The 18,940-nt window shown below is 38.6% G+C and overlaps 1 protein-coding gene across 1 annotated transcript in view; it reads left to right on the top strand.

Annotated features, from left to right (window-relative positions):
* Window positions 1-18,940, top strand: part of snrk (SNF related kinase) — a 45,853-nt gene that overhangs the window by 15,778 nt on the left and 11,135 nt on the right. Inside the window, 1 exon segment of the mRNA NM_001130352.1 lies at window positions 7,679-8,373. Within this exon segment, the coding sequence (NP_001123824.1) occupies window positions 7,785-8,373 (589 nt within the window). The 5' untranslated portion in view covers window positions 7,679-7,784.

The raw sequence follows: 18,940 nt of genomic DNA, 5'->3' as shown, positions 1-18,940 counted from the left end.
GCGTTGCATTAAAATTGTTTTACGTGCAGCGATCCCCATGAATCCTGACAGGAAGGTATTTATGGGAGCAGTGCAAGAAAGCATACCATCTTATATAGCTCTAAATGCTGTCGAGCATATCCCAATTCTATAGTGATGGGTAATTCTGCAGCTTTTGCCATCTCTTTTATTTCCCATGTCTGGTTAGATTATGTGATACTGTATATGCACACTTACAGCTTCTGTGGTGCAGTCACTGTTTTTTTTTTTGTTATATACTGACCTGTTCCTGTAGGGACGTATTCTTGGGCAATTTTTGTGTTTAATGCACTAATGCACTGCACAGTGATAAGCAAAGCTCAGACATACACAGCTCTGGACTAAATGCACTTTCCACTAACCAAGCGTATAGAAAGATTGTTGCTTAGGCAAGATTATACCGAGAGCTGAGCTATAAAGTTGCACTGTATATTTTCTATACAGTTCAGCTCGCCTTGCACTTGCTTTACATAGGAACTCGGGTTTAAACTAACTTCCAGCTTTTCTCATTAATTGTAGTCAGATGGTAGATTATAGTATAAACCGTATTCACAGCAGAAAGCTGCTTAAAGCTCATACAGTGCTTATACTGTTTCATGAGAATATATGTGGTGTGGTAAACAAGGGCCTTGCATTCTCTCTTTTGGGCAAAAAAAGCCTTTCTTGCTATTACTTGAACAAATCCTTTTAAATCCAGCATTTGGAATCACCATTACCCCATTTATCTAATTGAAAGTTGGCTTGGTTCAATGGCATTTGACCTTTTTTCTCAACAGAACCTTTATGAATATATGAAAATTAAACTCTGAATATTATATTATTATTATTATTCCTTATTTTATATCAACTAACAGATATAAATAGTGCAAACTTTGTTTTGGCATCGACCGGGTCACTTGGTGCAGACAACAGCTATAACAGCATTTCAAAGGAAAAGGTCTTTTTAAAATGAGGGCCATACCCATTTAAACCAAATATACTCCATCTTTATATGCTCTTTAGCAGAAAATGTTATACGGGTAATTTTTTTTTTTTTTTTTTTTTTTAAGCATAGGAAACCTTTGGAATACCAGCTTGTGGGCAGATACTAAAAGTTGCATGCTTTACACTGCTGGAATACCAAAGGTTGCCTGTCCCTGGTTTACATAGATCATATCAGGAAAAAATAAAATTACTTCATCATAGTGGGGACTATGCAGCTCTATATTTATTGCCAGTCTGGATCTCTGTGCGCAGAAACCTGGTCATCCCCTTAATTTTAAGGGGATATTATTATATACAGGTATGGAGACCTTTATCAAGAAACCTGTTATCCAAAAAACCCAAAGTTACAGGAAGTCCATCTCCTATAGATTCTCTTTTAATCAACTAATTCAAAGTTTTAAAAATGATTTCCTTATTCTCTGTACTAATAAACAGTAGCTTCTACTTTATCCCAACTAAGATATAATTAATCCTTATTGGAGGCAAAACAATCCTATTGGGTTTATTTAATATTTAAATTATTTTTTAGCAGATTTAATGTATAGAGATCCAAATTACTGAAAGACCTCTTATCTAGAACACCCCAGGTCCCAAGCATTTTGAATAACAGGTCCTATACCTGTGTTATATTATTAATTCCATGTTATTGAGGGCATAACCTTTTGTGGTTCATACTTGTTAAATCAAAGTAACCTAATAACTGACACTATATATCTCACTCACAAATTGTGGGTCAAAAAAGTGAAAATGGCCATCCATGCAAACTCACATTTAGCCTTCTCACTGTCTGAAAGCTTTTCATATTTGCTATTAAATGGCCTTACTTATTATTTGCTATTTTAGATATATTCTATATATTCAGTGGAGACCACCCGCTAACTGTTTGTTTCTCTGTGCAATTTGAAGACACTTGTAGTACAAATAAATAGCACATTATTAAGTTTCTTTAATTTGTTCCCAAGGACTGGTTTTCAGGGCATTGGTATAATGTCTCAGTAGCAATTTTCACAATCCGTCTGTTGCTGGGATATTCCAGAAACACTTCTATTATGTCTGAAGCCCATCTTTACATTTTGCACTTGCAGTGGCTGATGAAGAAGGACCTATAGGGAATGATGAGACCCAATTCCATACATTTTCATTTAGAGATCCAGTATCATATCAAAACTGCAATGGTGGCTAAGTGGCCTATTTAGCAAACTCTCTGAGAAAATCATCTTACAGCCCAGAAACACATTCTCCACACATTCATGCCTTCACTGTTAATATCTCCTAACAAATTTGGAACTGGCCAAGTGTCAAATATGTATTGCTCAACATAAAACACATCCTTCCTGTGAATGCTTTGTTTATGTAGGCTTTATTGCCTGTAGGAACCCAATGAAAGTGTTACTTTAAACACCCATTTTCTTTCTTTTTTATTATTTTCATTCTTTTTTATTTTACTGTTTTATAAAGTAATCCATTATCTGCAAAGCTTGGGAAATTGAGTTTTTCAGATAAGGGGGTCTGGATCACCAGAAAAAAATAAAAAAGGCCCAATTGGACTGTTTTGCCACCAGTAGCAAGTTGTCCTAGTTTAGTTACCATCAGCGTTAGCCAGAATGCTTCAAATAACAGGATGGCCAAGCCTAATAGGTACTTTTTTTATTGCAAAGAAAAAGCAAATTAGTCAAAAAATAAAAATAGGACTCTCTGGAAAATGGCATTCCTGTAATTCAGAGCTTTCTAGATAATGAATGCCATCAGGGCTGTGGAGTCGATACATAAATAACTCCTACTCCGACAACTGTTTTTAATACTTTAATATTAATGTATTTACTATGTTGATTGAAAGAATACAACATACAATGCGCTGCATCACTGCCAATGCTCAGAAATTTTAAAACTATATGAAGATGGTGTTTGCTTTTGGGAACAACCCAAAGAAGCTACTGGCTAGGAAGCCGACGCACTACCCATTATTATGAGTATTATCTGTGAAATAGTACATTGTAACATACTGTATATTTTTTTCATTACAATTTAAATTTATTACTATTATGAGTAGTAGGTAGTGACTCCACAGCTCTGAATCCTGCATCCATAGATTCCTATCTTTTATGCAGGTTACTGTTACTTATTCGGCAGAAATTGAAATACTATGCATACATTGCATGTGTGGATTTGTTATTTAAAGGGAAACGAAAGTCAAAGTCACTTGGGGGTGCCAAAATGTTAGGCACCCCCAAGTGACTTTAACCGCTTACCTCGTACCCCGGGCTGGTGCCCCTGTTAGGAGAAAACAGCACCAGCCCGGGGCACCTGGAGCGCAGCGCTTCCGTCTTCCTCGCTTCCTTTTCCTGAGTGCCAGCGGTGGGCGCATGCGCAGTAGAGTGAAAAGCCGACTTTAACATTTAAAGTTCGGCTTTTCACTCTACTGCGCATGCGCGCGCAGCGAATCAGGAAAAGGAAGCGCCGGCAGCTACCCCGGGCTGGTGCTGTTCCTTCCTCACAGGGGCACCAGCCCGGGGTAAAAGGTAGGCGGTCAAAGTCACTTGGGGGTGCCTAACATTTTGGCACCCCCAAGTGACTTTGACTTTATTTTTCCTTTAAGAGGTATGTATGTGTGATTCTGTTATTTTCAGGGTCCCTATATTACATTTGCTGTTCCTAAGACATGGTATGATAGGATTTGTCAGCCAGACATGCATGGGATTGTGGGGGATATACAATACATACTGGTTATACCTGGAAGGCAAGACACATGAACTGAAACAGGGTTCACAGACACTGAAGGTTTTAGTGTAAAGCTGTTTATCTCTTCTTGCATGTCTCTTGCTAATCATTATATCCGGGATAGTTCTAAATATGCTAAAAAAAACTGCATTTATCATTTTGATCAAGTAAAAGAGCTGAAATGACCCTGCTAACTGCAGATTAACAAGGGCCAGAGAGCTTGTCATGTGGTTCTAAGATCTGGGGAGCTGTCATTCAGTGCTTAGCACCTTTCTAAGGCATTCTCATCCCAAGTGGAACTTTGCTGCCCTGTTGCCAGGGTCAATGACCCTAGCTGTCTGATTGTGAGATTAGGCTTTTGCTGTTCTCTTTATCTTTCATATCAGGCCCTCTTCTATTCCTACTCCAGTCAGTCAGTCACACAAGGGGCTTCTTGCTAGTGTCAGTGCATGTTGTGACCATTTGTTTTTTCCCCTCTCAAGCTTTAATAGTGTTCTGTTTTTTTCAGTCAAATTAAAGCTTCAGAATTCTTATATTTTTAACATTTATATGTTTGTTGGGTTGAATCACAAGCATTTCATGCAGCAGTGATTTAAATTTAGTATTTGATCCTGCTTTGTCTCATTTCACAATCCTGTATACTATACAGACATGGGACCTGTTTTCCATAATGCTTGGGTTTTCCAAATAAGGGGTCTTTCTGTAATTAGGGTAACCATAACTTAAGTTTATAAAGAAATCATTCAAGCATTAAATTTAAACATTGATCTTAGCATCAAGTACAAGGTACTGTTTTATTACAAACAAAAATATGGGTTTCCAGATGACAGATCCTGTACCTGTATATCTAGAATCACTTTAATGAAGCAAGATAAGCTTATGTTAGGAATTAATGATTTCTTTAAAATAATCCTTTTCTGTGGATAAAAATCAGTTCCCAGCATCCCCTGTCACGATACTTCTATGACACATACAGTAGGAGCAAATACTTGGAAATCCCTGTGATAACCTTTGGAGCTCCACTGCTGAATGAATGTTAACTATGTACCTGTATGGAACAAAGTGCATAAATATACAATGGATTGGGAAATCTTGTGTGTCTCTTATCTCAGTATCTACATTCATAAAAGGAACGCCTGAATATACACACAGAGTAGGACTATGAGTGTTACAATCACCCATGTTCAGAGAAGGGAGATGAAATGACTCTCAAAGAATGACATGAATGTAAAAATAGCAGTTAAACAGGATGATATGAATTCTTAAGTCAATTGCATATCTATGTGTCAGCAATTGGCAAACATTCTTCCCATGTCAAAGATCAATTCAGCTGCATGCTTTTCTGTTCTAATGTTGAGTTCAGCACAGAGTAACTATCTTAAGCTATTGCTGTTTGTGCGGTTAATCTTCTGTATAAAGGGGTATTTTACTTCATGTGACATATTTAGAAAGTGGAACTACCTGTTTGGTACATACATTTCTGCAGATTATTCATATATTTTTATAAAAACACTGGGATGCGTATTAAAAAGGACATGTCGCTGTTACAGGTATGGAATCATTATTTGGAAACCCATTTTACAGAAAGCTCCAAAATACAGTAATGCAAGTTCCCAATGGTGTTAATCCTTAAAGGAAAAGTAACACAAACATTTTTTAAGTAAAAAAATCTATTCTACCCTGCCCCAATAATTGCCCTATCCTGCAAACCATTTATTATTTTGAATGCTGTAGTACAAAATACCTGTTAAAAGTTGGCTTCCGGGCATTTTGAGAAAGGCGATACAGCGATGCAGGTGAATTATCAGGGGAAGTGTCCACTATGCGGCGATCGATTGATCGAGCCTAGCCTGACTCCTTCCTATACAGAAGGAAGGCTAGGCTTGATCAATCGATCGCCGCATAGTGGACGCTTCCCCTGATAATTCACCTGCATCGCTGTATCGCCTTTCTTCAAATGACCGGAAGCCAACTTTTAACAGGTATTTTGTACTACAGCATTCAAAATAATAAATGGTTTGCAGGATAGGGCAATTATTGGTGCAGGGTAGAATAGATTTTTTTACTTAAAAATTTTTTGTGTTACTTTTCCTTTTAATGCATGAAAAAGTCCCTTATCCAGAAAATCCCAGGTCTAAAGCATTTTGGATAATAAACCCATGCTTGTACAGTATAAAGGCGGCCATACACAGGCAGATTTAAGCTACCATAGCAGAGTTTATAAAAGAGAGGGCTAAGTAGGGATGATTGGGGACATAACTTGATAGACTGAGGGCATGGTCACAAATGTCCCAAAATATACCAAATGGGAAAGTTGGTTGGTGCTCCCTCTCAGTGATTTCTCTGCCCCCTGTAGCTCTGTTCTGCCAAAGATCTTCCCTTAAAGCTTCCCATTTGGTGTGCAGTGGTTCTGCTTTAAAAATTATTTATATTTTCTGTTGTACTGTAGTCAGGTGTATTATTATTATTATTAACAATGTAGCTGCACTCTGGTGCTAGCAGCAAGACAACATTTTAGAAGTCAGAATGAATTGGAGAGCACTGTAATGTTAAGCAATAAGAATATGTAATGGAAGCCTGGCAGTCTGCTGGGGTCAGATTTTTTGTCTACATTTCATGGAAAGCCATACGTTTTCAGCTATGGGACACAGTTCAGCATCAGCTATGATACTTTTGTGAACACTAACATGCATGTATTTCTTTCACCATTGTAGCCAGTGGGCTCACAAGCTATATTGTCAAATGGCATGTTTTTGTTCCTGTCAACAATAAGCTGGCCAGGGGGTCAATAAGCACATCCGGGGGTGGTTTGTCTGTCAGCTGCCCGCCTGCCTTGGTACAGCCCCAAGCTGTGCTTCAGATGAAGACATTTCAGCTGCTTTTTCGTAGCAGGACTGAGCAACTGCTGCAGAAAGCCATCTTGTGCTTTTCTACCCAGAGACCTTTTGCCAACAATAGAAACAGCAGATTGAATTGACTGCTCTGGCAGGAATGTAAGATCCCTTAGTGGCTGACAGGATTGCTAATTTTTTTTGACAGGATGGAAGTGAATAGCCACAAACATAAGCAAAGGACCATAAGGATAAAATCTAGTTACCATGACATTTTTTTTTTTTTTTTTTTGTAAGAAGGGTATATGACTTTACAAGGAAATACCAGAACTAATGCTTTCGATGCCAGCCTGAAAACCACTTTGTAGACCACTAGCCTAAGTCACAAGTTGCTAAAAATCCAATTCCAGGTGGTGGGCACAAGCACAGGTACACAGGAGACTCACTGGTTTTCTTTGTCTCCATCAAGGCTGGATATTTCCCCCACATTAGTATGCATAACATTTCAATAAATTGGCTTTGGTATTGGCAGCTCAAACTTTCATCCCCGATCAAAAAGGCGCTGGGGGCAATCTTTGTAAGTCCCTGGCCCCCCCCATGGTTGACCTGCACATTACAATCCATGATCAATTTTAAGCATTTTACCACAAAGACAACCATTTTTGTCAGGTTATGTAAGTATATATTTAGATTTGTAACTTTTATATGGCATTAAATCTAGCAGCTGTAGTGAGAATAGGCTAGCCTGCTGAAGGGCTGCATGTAGCCCCTGACATAACCTGACCATTTTACCTATGTAAAAGACCACCAAAACAGCTCTTCAAAAATGTTCTTTCACAAAAAATATTGATTTATATTTTCACATAAATATTGTTTTGCATATCTTAAATATTTGTATAAGAAATAGAGTACTATTAAAAATATACAATACAAAGTACTATACCTGTGTGTGGTGAAAAGAAAGCTGCTTTGTATACATAATAAAATGTATATCTCTATGCATTATTATACATTAGGAAATTACTTGTCTTATTTGATCGATCTATATTTCTTTGTTTTGCTTTTATAAATGGCAGATGTAAAATCAATCTCAGTGTAAGCCTAATCTATTGATTCTTGTTCCACAGATGTCTTTGGTGCCAGTGAAAATGTGCTGTTTACTTGCAATGGATATTTTGTTATGAGGACAACTATAGGCTAAGGCTACAGTAATCTTCTCTTACCTGGAGCAGCATGGCAGGTTTCAAGCGTGGATATGATGGGAAAATAGCTGGACTTTATGATCTTGATAAAACCTTGGGCAGAGGACACTTTGCTGTGGTCAAGCTTGCCCGCCATGTCTTCACTGGTGAGAAGGTAGCTGTTAAAGTAATTGACAAGACCAAATTAGACTCTTTGGCAACAGGACACCTTTTTCAAGAAGTTAGATGTATGAAACTCGTACAGCACCCTAACATAGTCCGTCTGTATGAAGTCATCGATACACAGACCAAATTATATCTCATTCTGGAACTTGGTGATGGAGGTGATATGTATGACTACATAATGAAGCATGAAGAAGGTCTTAGTGAGGAACTGGCCAAGAAGTACTTTGCCCAAATAGTTCATGCAATATCGTACTGCCACAAGCTGCACGTGGTGCACAGGGATCTAAAGCCAGAGAATGTGGTCTTCTTCGAAAAGCAGGGGCTTGTAAAATTAACAGATTTTGGCTTCAGCAACAAGTTCCAGCCTGGGAAAAAGCTGACAACAAGCTGTGGATCATTGGCTTATTCTGCTCCAGAGATTTTGCTTGGAGATGAATACGATGCTCCTGCAGTGGGTGGGTATCGTTTTAATACCTTGTCAAAAATCCATTCTATTCTTAATAATACTGTTTTGTGGCTACCTAAAAAATATTTTTTTTTAAAAATGTAGTTCATAGCAACTTAACATATAGTAATTACATTGAATTGCTATTGAAAGCAGTATGTGTTCTCCTTTGCTATTTTCTTTACTACTTTCCTGACTTCTGGTTCTACTAAAACAAAGTATTGGTAGTCAACTATTTTCCTGCCAGATCCCACAATGCTCTGCAGATCTAGGAAGAAGGGAAATAACAAGCATAAATGGCATTTTGGTAACTGGAGCTTTGGCTGGAGGAGAGCTGATTTTTGCAACATTGTTTCAGTAGTTAGATACAACATAGCAGAAAAAAAGCACTTTTTAAATAAATAATGGAAAGTTGCTTAGAATTACTTTTTTTTTTTTCGTTATACCCCCACAAAAAAAACTAAAACTCCTCCAGAACTGCCCTGCAGATTTACCTATGACTGTAACTGCATCTATATCATTAAAGTGTCAGCTGAGAGTCACCAGGGAATACTGAAGGCAGAGTTTCCCCAGCGACACTAGGTAATTGCTGTATGTGTATTGCTGACTGTAGATGGCATTGCAGGTATTATCAGATCAGAGTAGGTAGCAGTGGAATGATTTGCAGTCTTTCTGGTCTTTTGGACCCTCTCAATAACATGAGGAGTGATGTTGAGGGGGCTGTCTTACTGGCACACAAGCCAAGCCATAGAGCACTGTTCTGAATGCTGCAGTGTGCAGGTAACACCGCATTAAGTTTGGCAGCTACAGATGTGTTCTTGCTGGGCAGTTTTGTCATTTGATAGGGGTTGGGATTTATAGTTCTGCTTTGAAACTATTAGTGCTATGTGTATGATTTAGATGCAATGATCCTGTACAACCTGAATCATCAATGATTTGATTTTGTATAATGCTAGTTTTCATGCGCTGTTAATTTTGTTTCACTTTTCATTTGGAAAGAGGCAGGCACTTAAGTCCTGCATCAAATGCAGCTTTGAAAGTTTTGTGCTTTAACTGAAATCTGCTTTAAATTATACCAAATCTGTAACTGTGACCAAAACATTTAATTGTTTTATAATAAATAACTTTTTGCATGGCCTGGTAGATGTGGCACTATGTGCTTTTGTGCTTCATACTTTACCTGCTACTAGCCAAGCTGCTTTCTTAATTAAGGGGGTGCTGCTCTTTGTGTTATATATAATTATAGTAGCAATGCATTCATGTCCCATCAGGGATATGTTTTAAGGAACTTGGACATTTTGTCTCAAATGCTGGAGGAGATTGAGTGTCATAGCCCTTACAATCATTTCTCTAACAATTCCTGGTTTTATGACTTTAAGGGGTTGTTCACCTTTGAGTTAACTTCTTTGAGTTAACTTTCAGTATGATGTAGAGAGTAATATTCTGAGTTAATTTGCAATCAGTCTTCATTTATTATTTGTGGTTTTTTAGATTATTCATGCAGAGTGACAGGAGAAAAAGAATTCCATATCCCCTGTAACTTTATGTACATAGAAATGTTGTCACCTCTTCTAGTGCTTTATCTGACGTGCTTGCTGGCACTGATCTCATACCCTCCCTGTGCTAGAGAACTTCCCTGGGTTCTCCAGCCCCTGCTTGCTAGCATGGAATACAGTAGGCTTGTCACTTTTAGATTATTATTTACATGCAGTTTTAAAGTGCCATTATATTTTGCAGCACTTTCAAAGGGTGTATTCATGGAACATATTAATACTGACAGATACAGGAGGCAAAAAAGGGCTCAGTAGAACTTAAAATCTTGCTTTTCGCCTTGCCATGTTTTATGTATTCATATACATTTTGTATTCCACTTTGATATTTTTACATTTTGCAGGTAAGTTTTAAATGCCTTTATTGAAGCACAAGAAGACAAGGAGGTTCTTGTAAAACAAAAGATCTTATGTATGATGAAGTATGGATTGGATTCTTTGGTGAACTTGCTCCTTTGATGCTCTGTCAAAGTACTTGCAGACCTTGCCTTCTCATGCTGAATCCATATCCCTCATTGACTGAGCTTTAATAATATCAAAACCATCTTTGACATCTTTACTTTTGTGTTCTGTTATAACTGCAGGGTAAAGGATATTTAAATATCACTACACAGAATTCCTTTCTGCAGGTTAAAGGAACAGTAACACCAAAAAATTAAAGAACTTTAAAGTAATAAAAATATAATGCACTGTTGCCCTGCACTGGTAAAACTGGTGTGTTTGCTACAGTAACACTACTATAATTTATATAATAATCTGCTGTGTAGCCACGGGGTAAGCTGGAAAAAAGGAGAAAAGGCACAGGTTACATAGCAGATAACAGATAAGTTCTGTAGAATACAATAGTGTTTTATCTGTTATCTGCTATGTGCCTGTGCCTTTTCTCCTTTGAATGGCTGCCCCCATACTACACAGCAGCTTATTTATATAAATTATAGTAGACTTTCTGAAGTAAACACACAACTTTTACCAGTGCAGGACAGCAGCACATTATATTTTAGTTACTTTTATACACTTTCATTTTTTGGTGTTACTGTTCCTTTAAAGACCAGTATTCCCTTTGCATGCTTGGAAATGGCTGGGCTGCCTACAAGTTTGCACAAAACTTTTATTTTGAAAGAAACATTATACAGATATTGTGTATGATTCTGTTAGAGATGCAGCCTCTCTCCCTTTGTATCTGGAATACGTAGCAGAAATGTTTTTCTGTATTTAGCATGCATGTATATCTATGGCTATGTTTTCCTTTGCCTTTATCGGATATAAGAACCACATTAGTGTTTATCAGGGATAAGTATATTTCAGCAACAAAATGTTAGTGTATATTTGTGTATAGGGGTTTATTTAAAAGCTGTTTGCCATTTGGCTTGATCCTGTATTTCCCCTCTAACTGGAACACATTTGTTAAACTGATCCCATGTTCCCCATGGGTCTGTACTCACACAGATATCACGTTTGAGCACAAAGTTGAGCAAGATCAATTTTTAAGTAGAAGGTATTGTTTAGCATTTCAGAGAAAAAAGAAAATGGTTTTGATGGGAGATGGCCTTCCTGTTATTCGGACCTTTCTGGATAACGCATCCCATACCTGTACAAACAATCATATTGTACAGAAAATACATTTAACAAAGTACTTTTGTTCCCTAAACTCAAATCACCCAAAAGGAGGGTGTATATTTAATATATATTCTCAAAGAGATAATAGAGGAGGATAGAATAAGGACAGATGTCATTTTAGGCCTTTGCTTTTCACCCCCAAGCCCAATTTCAACCCCTGTGATGGAGAGGGCAGGAGCTGAGACCTACAGTAAGTCTGTAATATGGGTCTGTGGGTAGGGAAGAGAATTATTCACTTGGAAGGCATTAACTCTGTGGTTTAGTGTTGCATGACTGTTGTGTTCTACTCTAATAGGACTTGGACCACCTGTAGAAATAAGAAAAATAAATTGGTCGTCCCATGCTAGTATAGGAATTGGAACAGTATTTTTGCCATACCATTGTTTAAATCTGTATTCAGATGCTCCTATTTTGTGTGATGCATTTATTCATTCCAGCTGGGAGTAATATGTGGGATCTGGAGTGAAACCAGGTTTTTTTTCTTGCCTAATTTGTTCTTAATGTTTTAAAAATATAGTTTTGTCACATTAATATGTCTCTGTCGTAGAATTTAGTTTGTTCTTAGCATAGTATCAGCCGTGTTTTATTTATTAAAATGTATTAAGATATGTGTTTATCTCTAATAAACCGTTTTGTTGCCCTTTTTATATTATGTAGAGATTCAGTGTATATGTGGATATAATTGTGTAAACTGACTTTTCATTGGGGGAAAAAAAACATAATATAGTTGTTGTGTGTATGGGTCAGTTACTTTATCTGCTAGTTAAACCATAGACAGGCAGTGGACAGCAGAACCTCTGTATTCCTTCAGTGCCAGCTAACTGATTGTCAGGACATACTGACCACACTGTCACCCAGATACACTGGGACCCTGATACTCCCCTTCTCTTGAAGTTTATTGATTTGTTCAGAGGCAGGCTCTGTTTCTGGTGTTTTATAAAGGGGCCCTGTCACTTTAAGAAATAATTCCAAAACCATTTCTATTGTGCTAGTCAGGCAAAATAAACTTTACTAACATTATATAAATTGTTGAAATCTTGTTTTGTTCAGTCTTGGAATTTACATTCACATTAAGCAGTCTGGCACAGTTTTGTGTGCCCATGTTACACAGCTATAGGCGGTAAGGAGGGATGGGTAATAAGAGGAGTGCAGTGACATCTAGGAAGCATCAAATGTAAAGTGAAAGTAACTGCCTGCCCTGCGTTTATGCCTAAAACAGAGAGGAGGGGCAGGCAATATATGATTCACAGCTGAGACTTTGAAATACATTTATAACAAATATGGATGTTTTCATTAAAAAAATGAAATTTGGTTTCATATCTAATTTGAAAAAGACTTTTTTATTATATAGCTTTTTGTGTCTGGGTCCCCTGTAATATGCTTTCAGGAAAAATGAAGGCAGAGATGTAAGTCAATATAAGATTTAATTTAAATTGAATTAATTTTGTGCCATTGTTTTTTGTAATGATTGCTGCTCGCAGGTGCCAGTCAATACTGCAGTCAAGGGTATAGAATTTGTGTGAGATTCATTCCACTCCTACGCCATCACTGTTTGATTTTATTTAATTTCAGAGTTATTAGGTTTGATTCTTCCACATGGTTGCAGTCTCTTCTCTAAAAGTCATGCAATTATTTGTCAGTGGATGAATGTTTCATTTAAGGCTAAACCGGTTCTAGAAAAGGAGCGGTGAATGCATTTCTATTCTGTAGATTTTTATTGCTCGTGCTGCGAGTGGCTTTTATTTTACCATGGCAGGAAAATGGTGACGCACATTGTTACTATGACAGCAGATGTTGCTTAAGGAGGTTGTGTGTGCACTGGTTTCTTGGGCAAGAAAAAAACATCCTATCTGTTTGTATATAAAAAGAAAAGTGCCATCCATGTTTATAGCTATAGTAAAAGAAAAGTGTACATGATCCTGGAGCTTCATAAAAGCATGATTCTTGGAGCAAAAGAACATTTGCATCTTTGTTAAATGGTGGAGAGGGTATCATTAGATCACTTTATAGCAAATATATTTTTTAAAATGTGAACCATTTTTCTTATCTAGGTGTGTTCCTTTTTACCTATCTTTGGCAACGCATACAGTTAAAGGAGACATTTCATATCACCTTCATATTCAGTTATATGATTCATCTTTCTTCAATCTATGTGCATTTTACCTGCTAAAATCGTTTTTATATCAGAGCTGCAGAGAGATCTTCACTCCTCTGAAGCTAAACTGAAATGAGAGGTGGGAGTGTCTCTTCATTCTCCCACAGGAAATGGTCACAGCACTGACTGACAGGCTGAACTCTGCTGTAGCAGAGAAACCCCTTCCACCTTCCTGTCTGTGTATCTGTTACCAGTCTGCACATAGCTGTCCTGTGCTGCTGCCTGATCTTTACAAGTTGCAGGGAGTTGTTGCAGGAGAAAATACCAAAAAAAACCCAGCTTAGGTATCAAAGTACAAGTTACAGGGAGTTGTTGCAGGAGAAAATGCAAAAAAAAGCCAGTTTAGGTGTAAAAGTACAAGCTGCAGTGAGTTGTTGCAGGAGAAAATACCAAAAAAAAAGCCAGTTTAGGTGTAAAAGTACAAGTTGCAGGGAGTTGTTGCAGGAGAAAATGCAAAAAAAAGCCAGTTTAGGTGTCAAAGTACAAGTTGCAGTGAGTTGTTGCAGGAGAAAATACCCAAAAAAAAGCCAGTTTAGGTGTAAAAGTACAAGTTGCAGGGAGTTGTTGCAGGAGAAAATGCAAAAAAAAGCCAGTTTAGGTGTCAAAGTACAAGTTACAGGGAGTTGCATGTAAAAAACCCTCATAGCGATTGCAGCACATAATACTGATGGGCAGGGACACTGTAGGATTGGGTGCAGGGAGTTGTTGCAGGAGAAAATACCAAAAAACAGCCAGTTGAGGTGTCAAAGGTGCAGGGAGTTGCATGTAAAAAAAAAAACACATTTCTTTTCATTAGGTGCAGTCTATAGAATAAACAGATTTGACTCCTTTAGTATGAATGTTTTGTTTTTATTTGGCAAAATATTATTTTTCAATAAAGAGATTCAAGATGCTTACTTAGCAGGATCGTGTCACAGACGCTGCCTGCGAAGTGAACAGCTTTTCAGGAGGGCTGGGCGGGCCAGGAGCAGCACAAGAGAGCAGGACCCCAGCGTGACTGACGTGGGCGGGGAAATGATGTCACCAAAGTCCCCGCCCACGTCTCACGCCCACCCCTCTCTCAGTGGCTGCAGCATTTCAATGGGAAAGAAGCTAGGGCCGGCGGCCCTAGCTGAAGACAGAGACTTTCTTCTGGCTGGAAGCCCTGTGGATGGGAGGGGCTTCAGCGTTTCAGCAAGGATTTAACAGCCTTCTTGAAGAGTAGGTAGAAAATAAACTTTATTGTATTCAATTTTACTGTGTTAGCTGCTTTTTAAGATAAAGTGAAAAATTATTGTATATGTCTCCTTTAAGAATGATGTGTAAATAAGCAGAGATTGATCCCGAGAGCCTATGGACACTTGGAGTGAAGGTTTATGTTAAGTCTGTGTTGCCCATCATTTCCCATGCCATGGGCCAATTATCTGCTATTTCACATGGAAAGATGTCTATGGAGATGCATGGGGACTGTAGAAATCTCCAAAAAACAAGATAAGATGATTCAGTCTCACATTATCTCTCTCTTGTGTATTATAGTGCGGTTCAAAGTTTTGGTCACCTACTGTGATAAACAAAACAACCAGTGATATATTGGGGCTGAAAATATTGAACTGTGCAATAAACCACTTCTGTGTGGTCCTGACACTGCAATATCCTCCTTTCTAAAGTAAGCCTAGTTTACCATGGCCTTTCACTCAAGTGAAAGTTTGTTGGATGTGTGGTGTTACTTTCCCAGGGAAATGTAGCTTGTGCTTCACCCACACATTTGCTGTGGTTTTTATTGAGCCCCTATTACAAAAAGAAAACAAAGGAAATCCTATTAGCTATTGTATCTGAACTGGGGGTTTGAGTAAATGGGTAAATATAGCTGTAATAAGGGAATTACGGGGAAAGTTTTTTCTAACTCCTTGCAGCTTCTAAATGGGGGCAGCCCAGCAGCCAGAAAACTATTCTTGTGTAAGGCTACAGTTTTATTGTTATTGTTACTTTTTATAAGTTGTAATTCATGTCCTCTCTTATTCGTATACCAGTCTCTCATTCAAACCACTCCCTGGTTGCTAAGGTAACTTGGACCCTAGCAACCAGATAGCTGCTAAACAAAATTTGAAATAGTTAAAACTACAAATAATAAAAAATGAAAACAAGTTGCAAACTGGAATATTACTCTTGACATCATACTAAAGGTAACTTGGAGGTGAACAGCCCCTTTAAATATAGGGCAGATCATTCAAACCACTCTCTTCTGGCTGAGTTAATTTGGACCCTAGCAACCAGATAGCTACTGAAACTCCAAACCAAAAAGCTGCTAAACAATAAGTGAAATAACTAAAGAAATAAAATAATAAAAAATGAGGACAAATTGCATATGGTCTTAGAATGTTACTCTCTACATCATACTAAAAGTCAACTCAAAAGTGAACAACCCCTTTAAATGAGTTAATGGCACCCAGTCTGTGTTTCAGTCAAAGGAAAAGCCATTCTGTTCTCATCTGCTCCTTGCTGCTAATGCGCTGACAGGCACAGTGTCATCCTGTGTGCACACAAAGGATTTTAGCGTGAAAACTTGCATACTTTACCTGTTTTGGCTACTACCTCTGGTCCATGTGCGCACCCAAGGCCGACGCAGCGCCTGTCAGCCCACCTACAGCAAGGAGCGGGTTAGAGCAGATCTAATAGAAATGTCTTTTTCCAGCCCCTTGTGCTGTTGGCATTATGTGAATTACCTGCTGTGAATAAAAAAATCTAATTAATGCTCCTGGCACCTCCCATAACTAGGGAATACCTTTATTGCTTATTGGTCAGGTATTTTCTTTTCTGCCAGTTATGGCTATTGTCAGTTTAAAAGTGTACTGGTACCTTTAAAAGTCTCCTGCTTTCTCCATAGTCTTTATCTAAAGTGCATTTTGTGCATTCTAAGAACAGATGTGAAGAATTAGTGTCTATATTTAGAACTGGAGGATTAAGCCTATAACTTAAATGCTGAGTCCTAAAGTCTTTCCTTGGAATAGACAAAATGAGGTCTTGTTTCTATTACACACATGGTATGGTTAGTTTTATCAGGGGCCACTTAACCTGCCTGCCAGTGAAGCCACCCAAACACTGGGAGAACATACAAACTTCTTTCAGATACATTATTAACCACTGTGCAACTGTGGAAAATTGATGACTGTTCCTTTAATCAGCAAGGGCCGCACTCCTTTGGAGCTGGAGAAGCAACAATGCCGTATTGTAGACGCGACAGAAGAGGTGGTTGTGCGCATGTCTTGAGTAGAGGGGACGCACATCCCTACACCTGCGCTTGGATGATGCTAGTTACTACACAGATTCCTATCTTGTAGATATAAGACATTTGTTTTTTTATTGCCATTGTAGTACATTAGCTTATTTCGGGAATAAGATTAGCCCTGCCCTATAGTGATCGAGTCTTTGATACATACCTCTTTAGGCCTAAGCCACACGGGGCTAATTCTCAGCCTGTAAATAAACGCAGGCCACAAATCAGACCCTACGCTTCATTTGTAGATTGTAAGCTCTTTTGGGCAGGGCCCTCTTCACCTCTTGTATCGGTTATTGATTGCTTTATATGTTACTCTGTATGTCCAATGTATGAAACCCACTTATTGTACAGTGCTGCAGAATATGTTGGCGCTTTATAAATAAATGTTAATGTAATGTAATGTGCCTGCACCCAGAGCCAAAGAGCTGAGTTTGGCACCAAAATGTGTGAGTATGCACATGGAAAGGCTGTTCAGAGCAGAGGGGCTGATTCTCAGCTTGTGTTTAGCTGCATACTGAGCTGTAGGCTGAACCCACAGGCAGAGTTAGTCACCCGTGATAGATCTCTGCTACTGCGGGCGATTAACCACTCCAAAATCCCTTTCCACCAACAGGGCGAAGCTTTGCGCAACTTTGGAAAGCCGAAGCGATGCGTAGGCCTTTCCACCAGCGACTCTTATTGTTGCCGGTGGAAAGGCATCTCAGAGTGCTCAGTCCCCTGCGGTAGCAGAGATCTATGGGGCGTCACTAGTCTTACTCATTTACTTGTTTTCTTGTACTGTTACTGTAGAATAGGTGTCTCTTCACTAGCTTTGCAGCCAATAAATGATATTCACACTCTCCTCAGTGCAGGGCACACAGTGGGATAAAACTTGTCTGTAAGCAAATTCATGCCTTTAGTTTGCCTGAGCAGGAGTGTGCATGCGCTAGTACCTTATTGCTTTGCCTATGGTAATGGCATGAACAGTTACAGAACAGGTGTCACATAGCCCTAATGTTACACAAGTATGAACTTAAGTCAGAGTTACTAAAGAGACTCACATTTCTGACTTCTGGTTTTGCTTCTCTGTCAGTCGAGCCACCCCATAGCTACTGGGGATTTGACCAATAATAACTGGTACAATGTTTGCCTCAAACTATTTTGAAAACAAAAGAATAGAACAAGCTACCTAAAGCTGGCCATACACGTGGCGATCCGACGATGTTTCGTACGACCATCGGTCGCACGAAACATCATCAGATCCGCCACACACCATTCAGGGCTGAATCGGCAGGTAAGGAGGTAGAAACAATAGGATTTCTACCTCCTTCTGCCGATTCAGCTCTGAAGGGAGAATTTTGGTCAGGCGCCTTCTATGGCGCCCGATCAAAATTTTCTAACCTGGCCGATCGACGAGCCGACCGATTTCAGCAGCTTCCTGCGACATCGGTCGGCTCGCTGACATACCATACACGCACCGATTATCGTACGAAACGAGGTTTCGTACAATAATATCGGTGCGTGTATGGCCACCTTAAGCCATGTGAAATATCTGTAACACATCTGTGCACTGATGTGCCTCTTGTTTGCCTTCCCTGTAGAGAACTATTGTTTGCCATACAGATATTGTAATGTGGTATGTAACATACCGGTCCTACATAAATATGCATAATTAGAGAAGTAAGAAGGATTATATAGATTTTACTCCATTGGTACATTCATACGTGTAAAGTCAAAATCTACAAACACTGTTTCTGATTTGATTAAAAGCTGTAGTTCTACTCGTTTCTCCCAATCATCATAGTGCACTTGTTCCTTTATGCAGCCAGGACTGTAGGGAATTTTAGATATTGTTTTTTTTTTCTTTAATAAAGAGGCTTTAAGCTTACAGGTTAAAGCAGAAATCCAAAAAAATGGCAAATTCAGCTAATGGAAGAGACGTGAGTGGCAGCCATCAGTCATTTTCACTGCCATTCGGGGTAGCATGCACCTTCCTACTAATAGTTCTCAGTGAAAATTG

The sequence above is a fragment of the Xenopus tropicalis genome, chromosome 6 (genome assembly GCF_000004195.4).
Source record: "Xenopus tropicalis strain Nigerian chromosome 6, UCB_Xtro_10.0, whole genome shotgun sequence".
NCBI lineage: Eukaryota > Metazoa > Chordata > Amphibia > Anura > Pipidae > Xenopus > Xenopus tropicalis.
The sequence above is the reverse complement of the archived record's forward strand: the minus strand, read 5'-3'. Positions and strand labels throughout refer to the sequence as shown.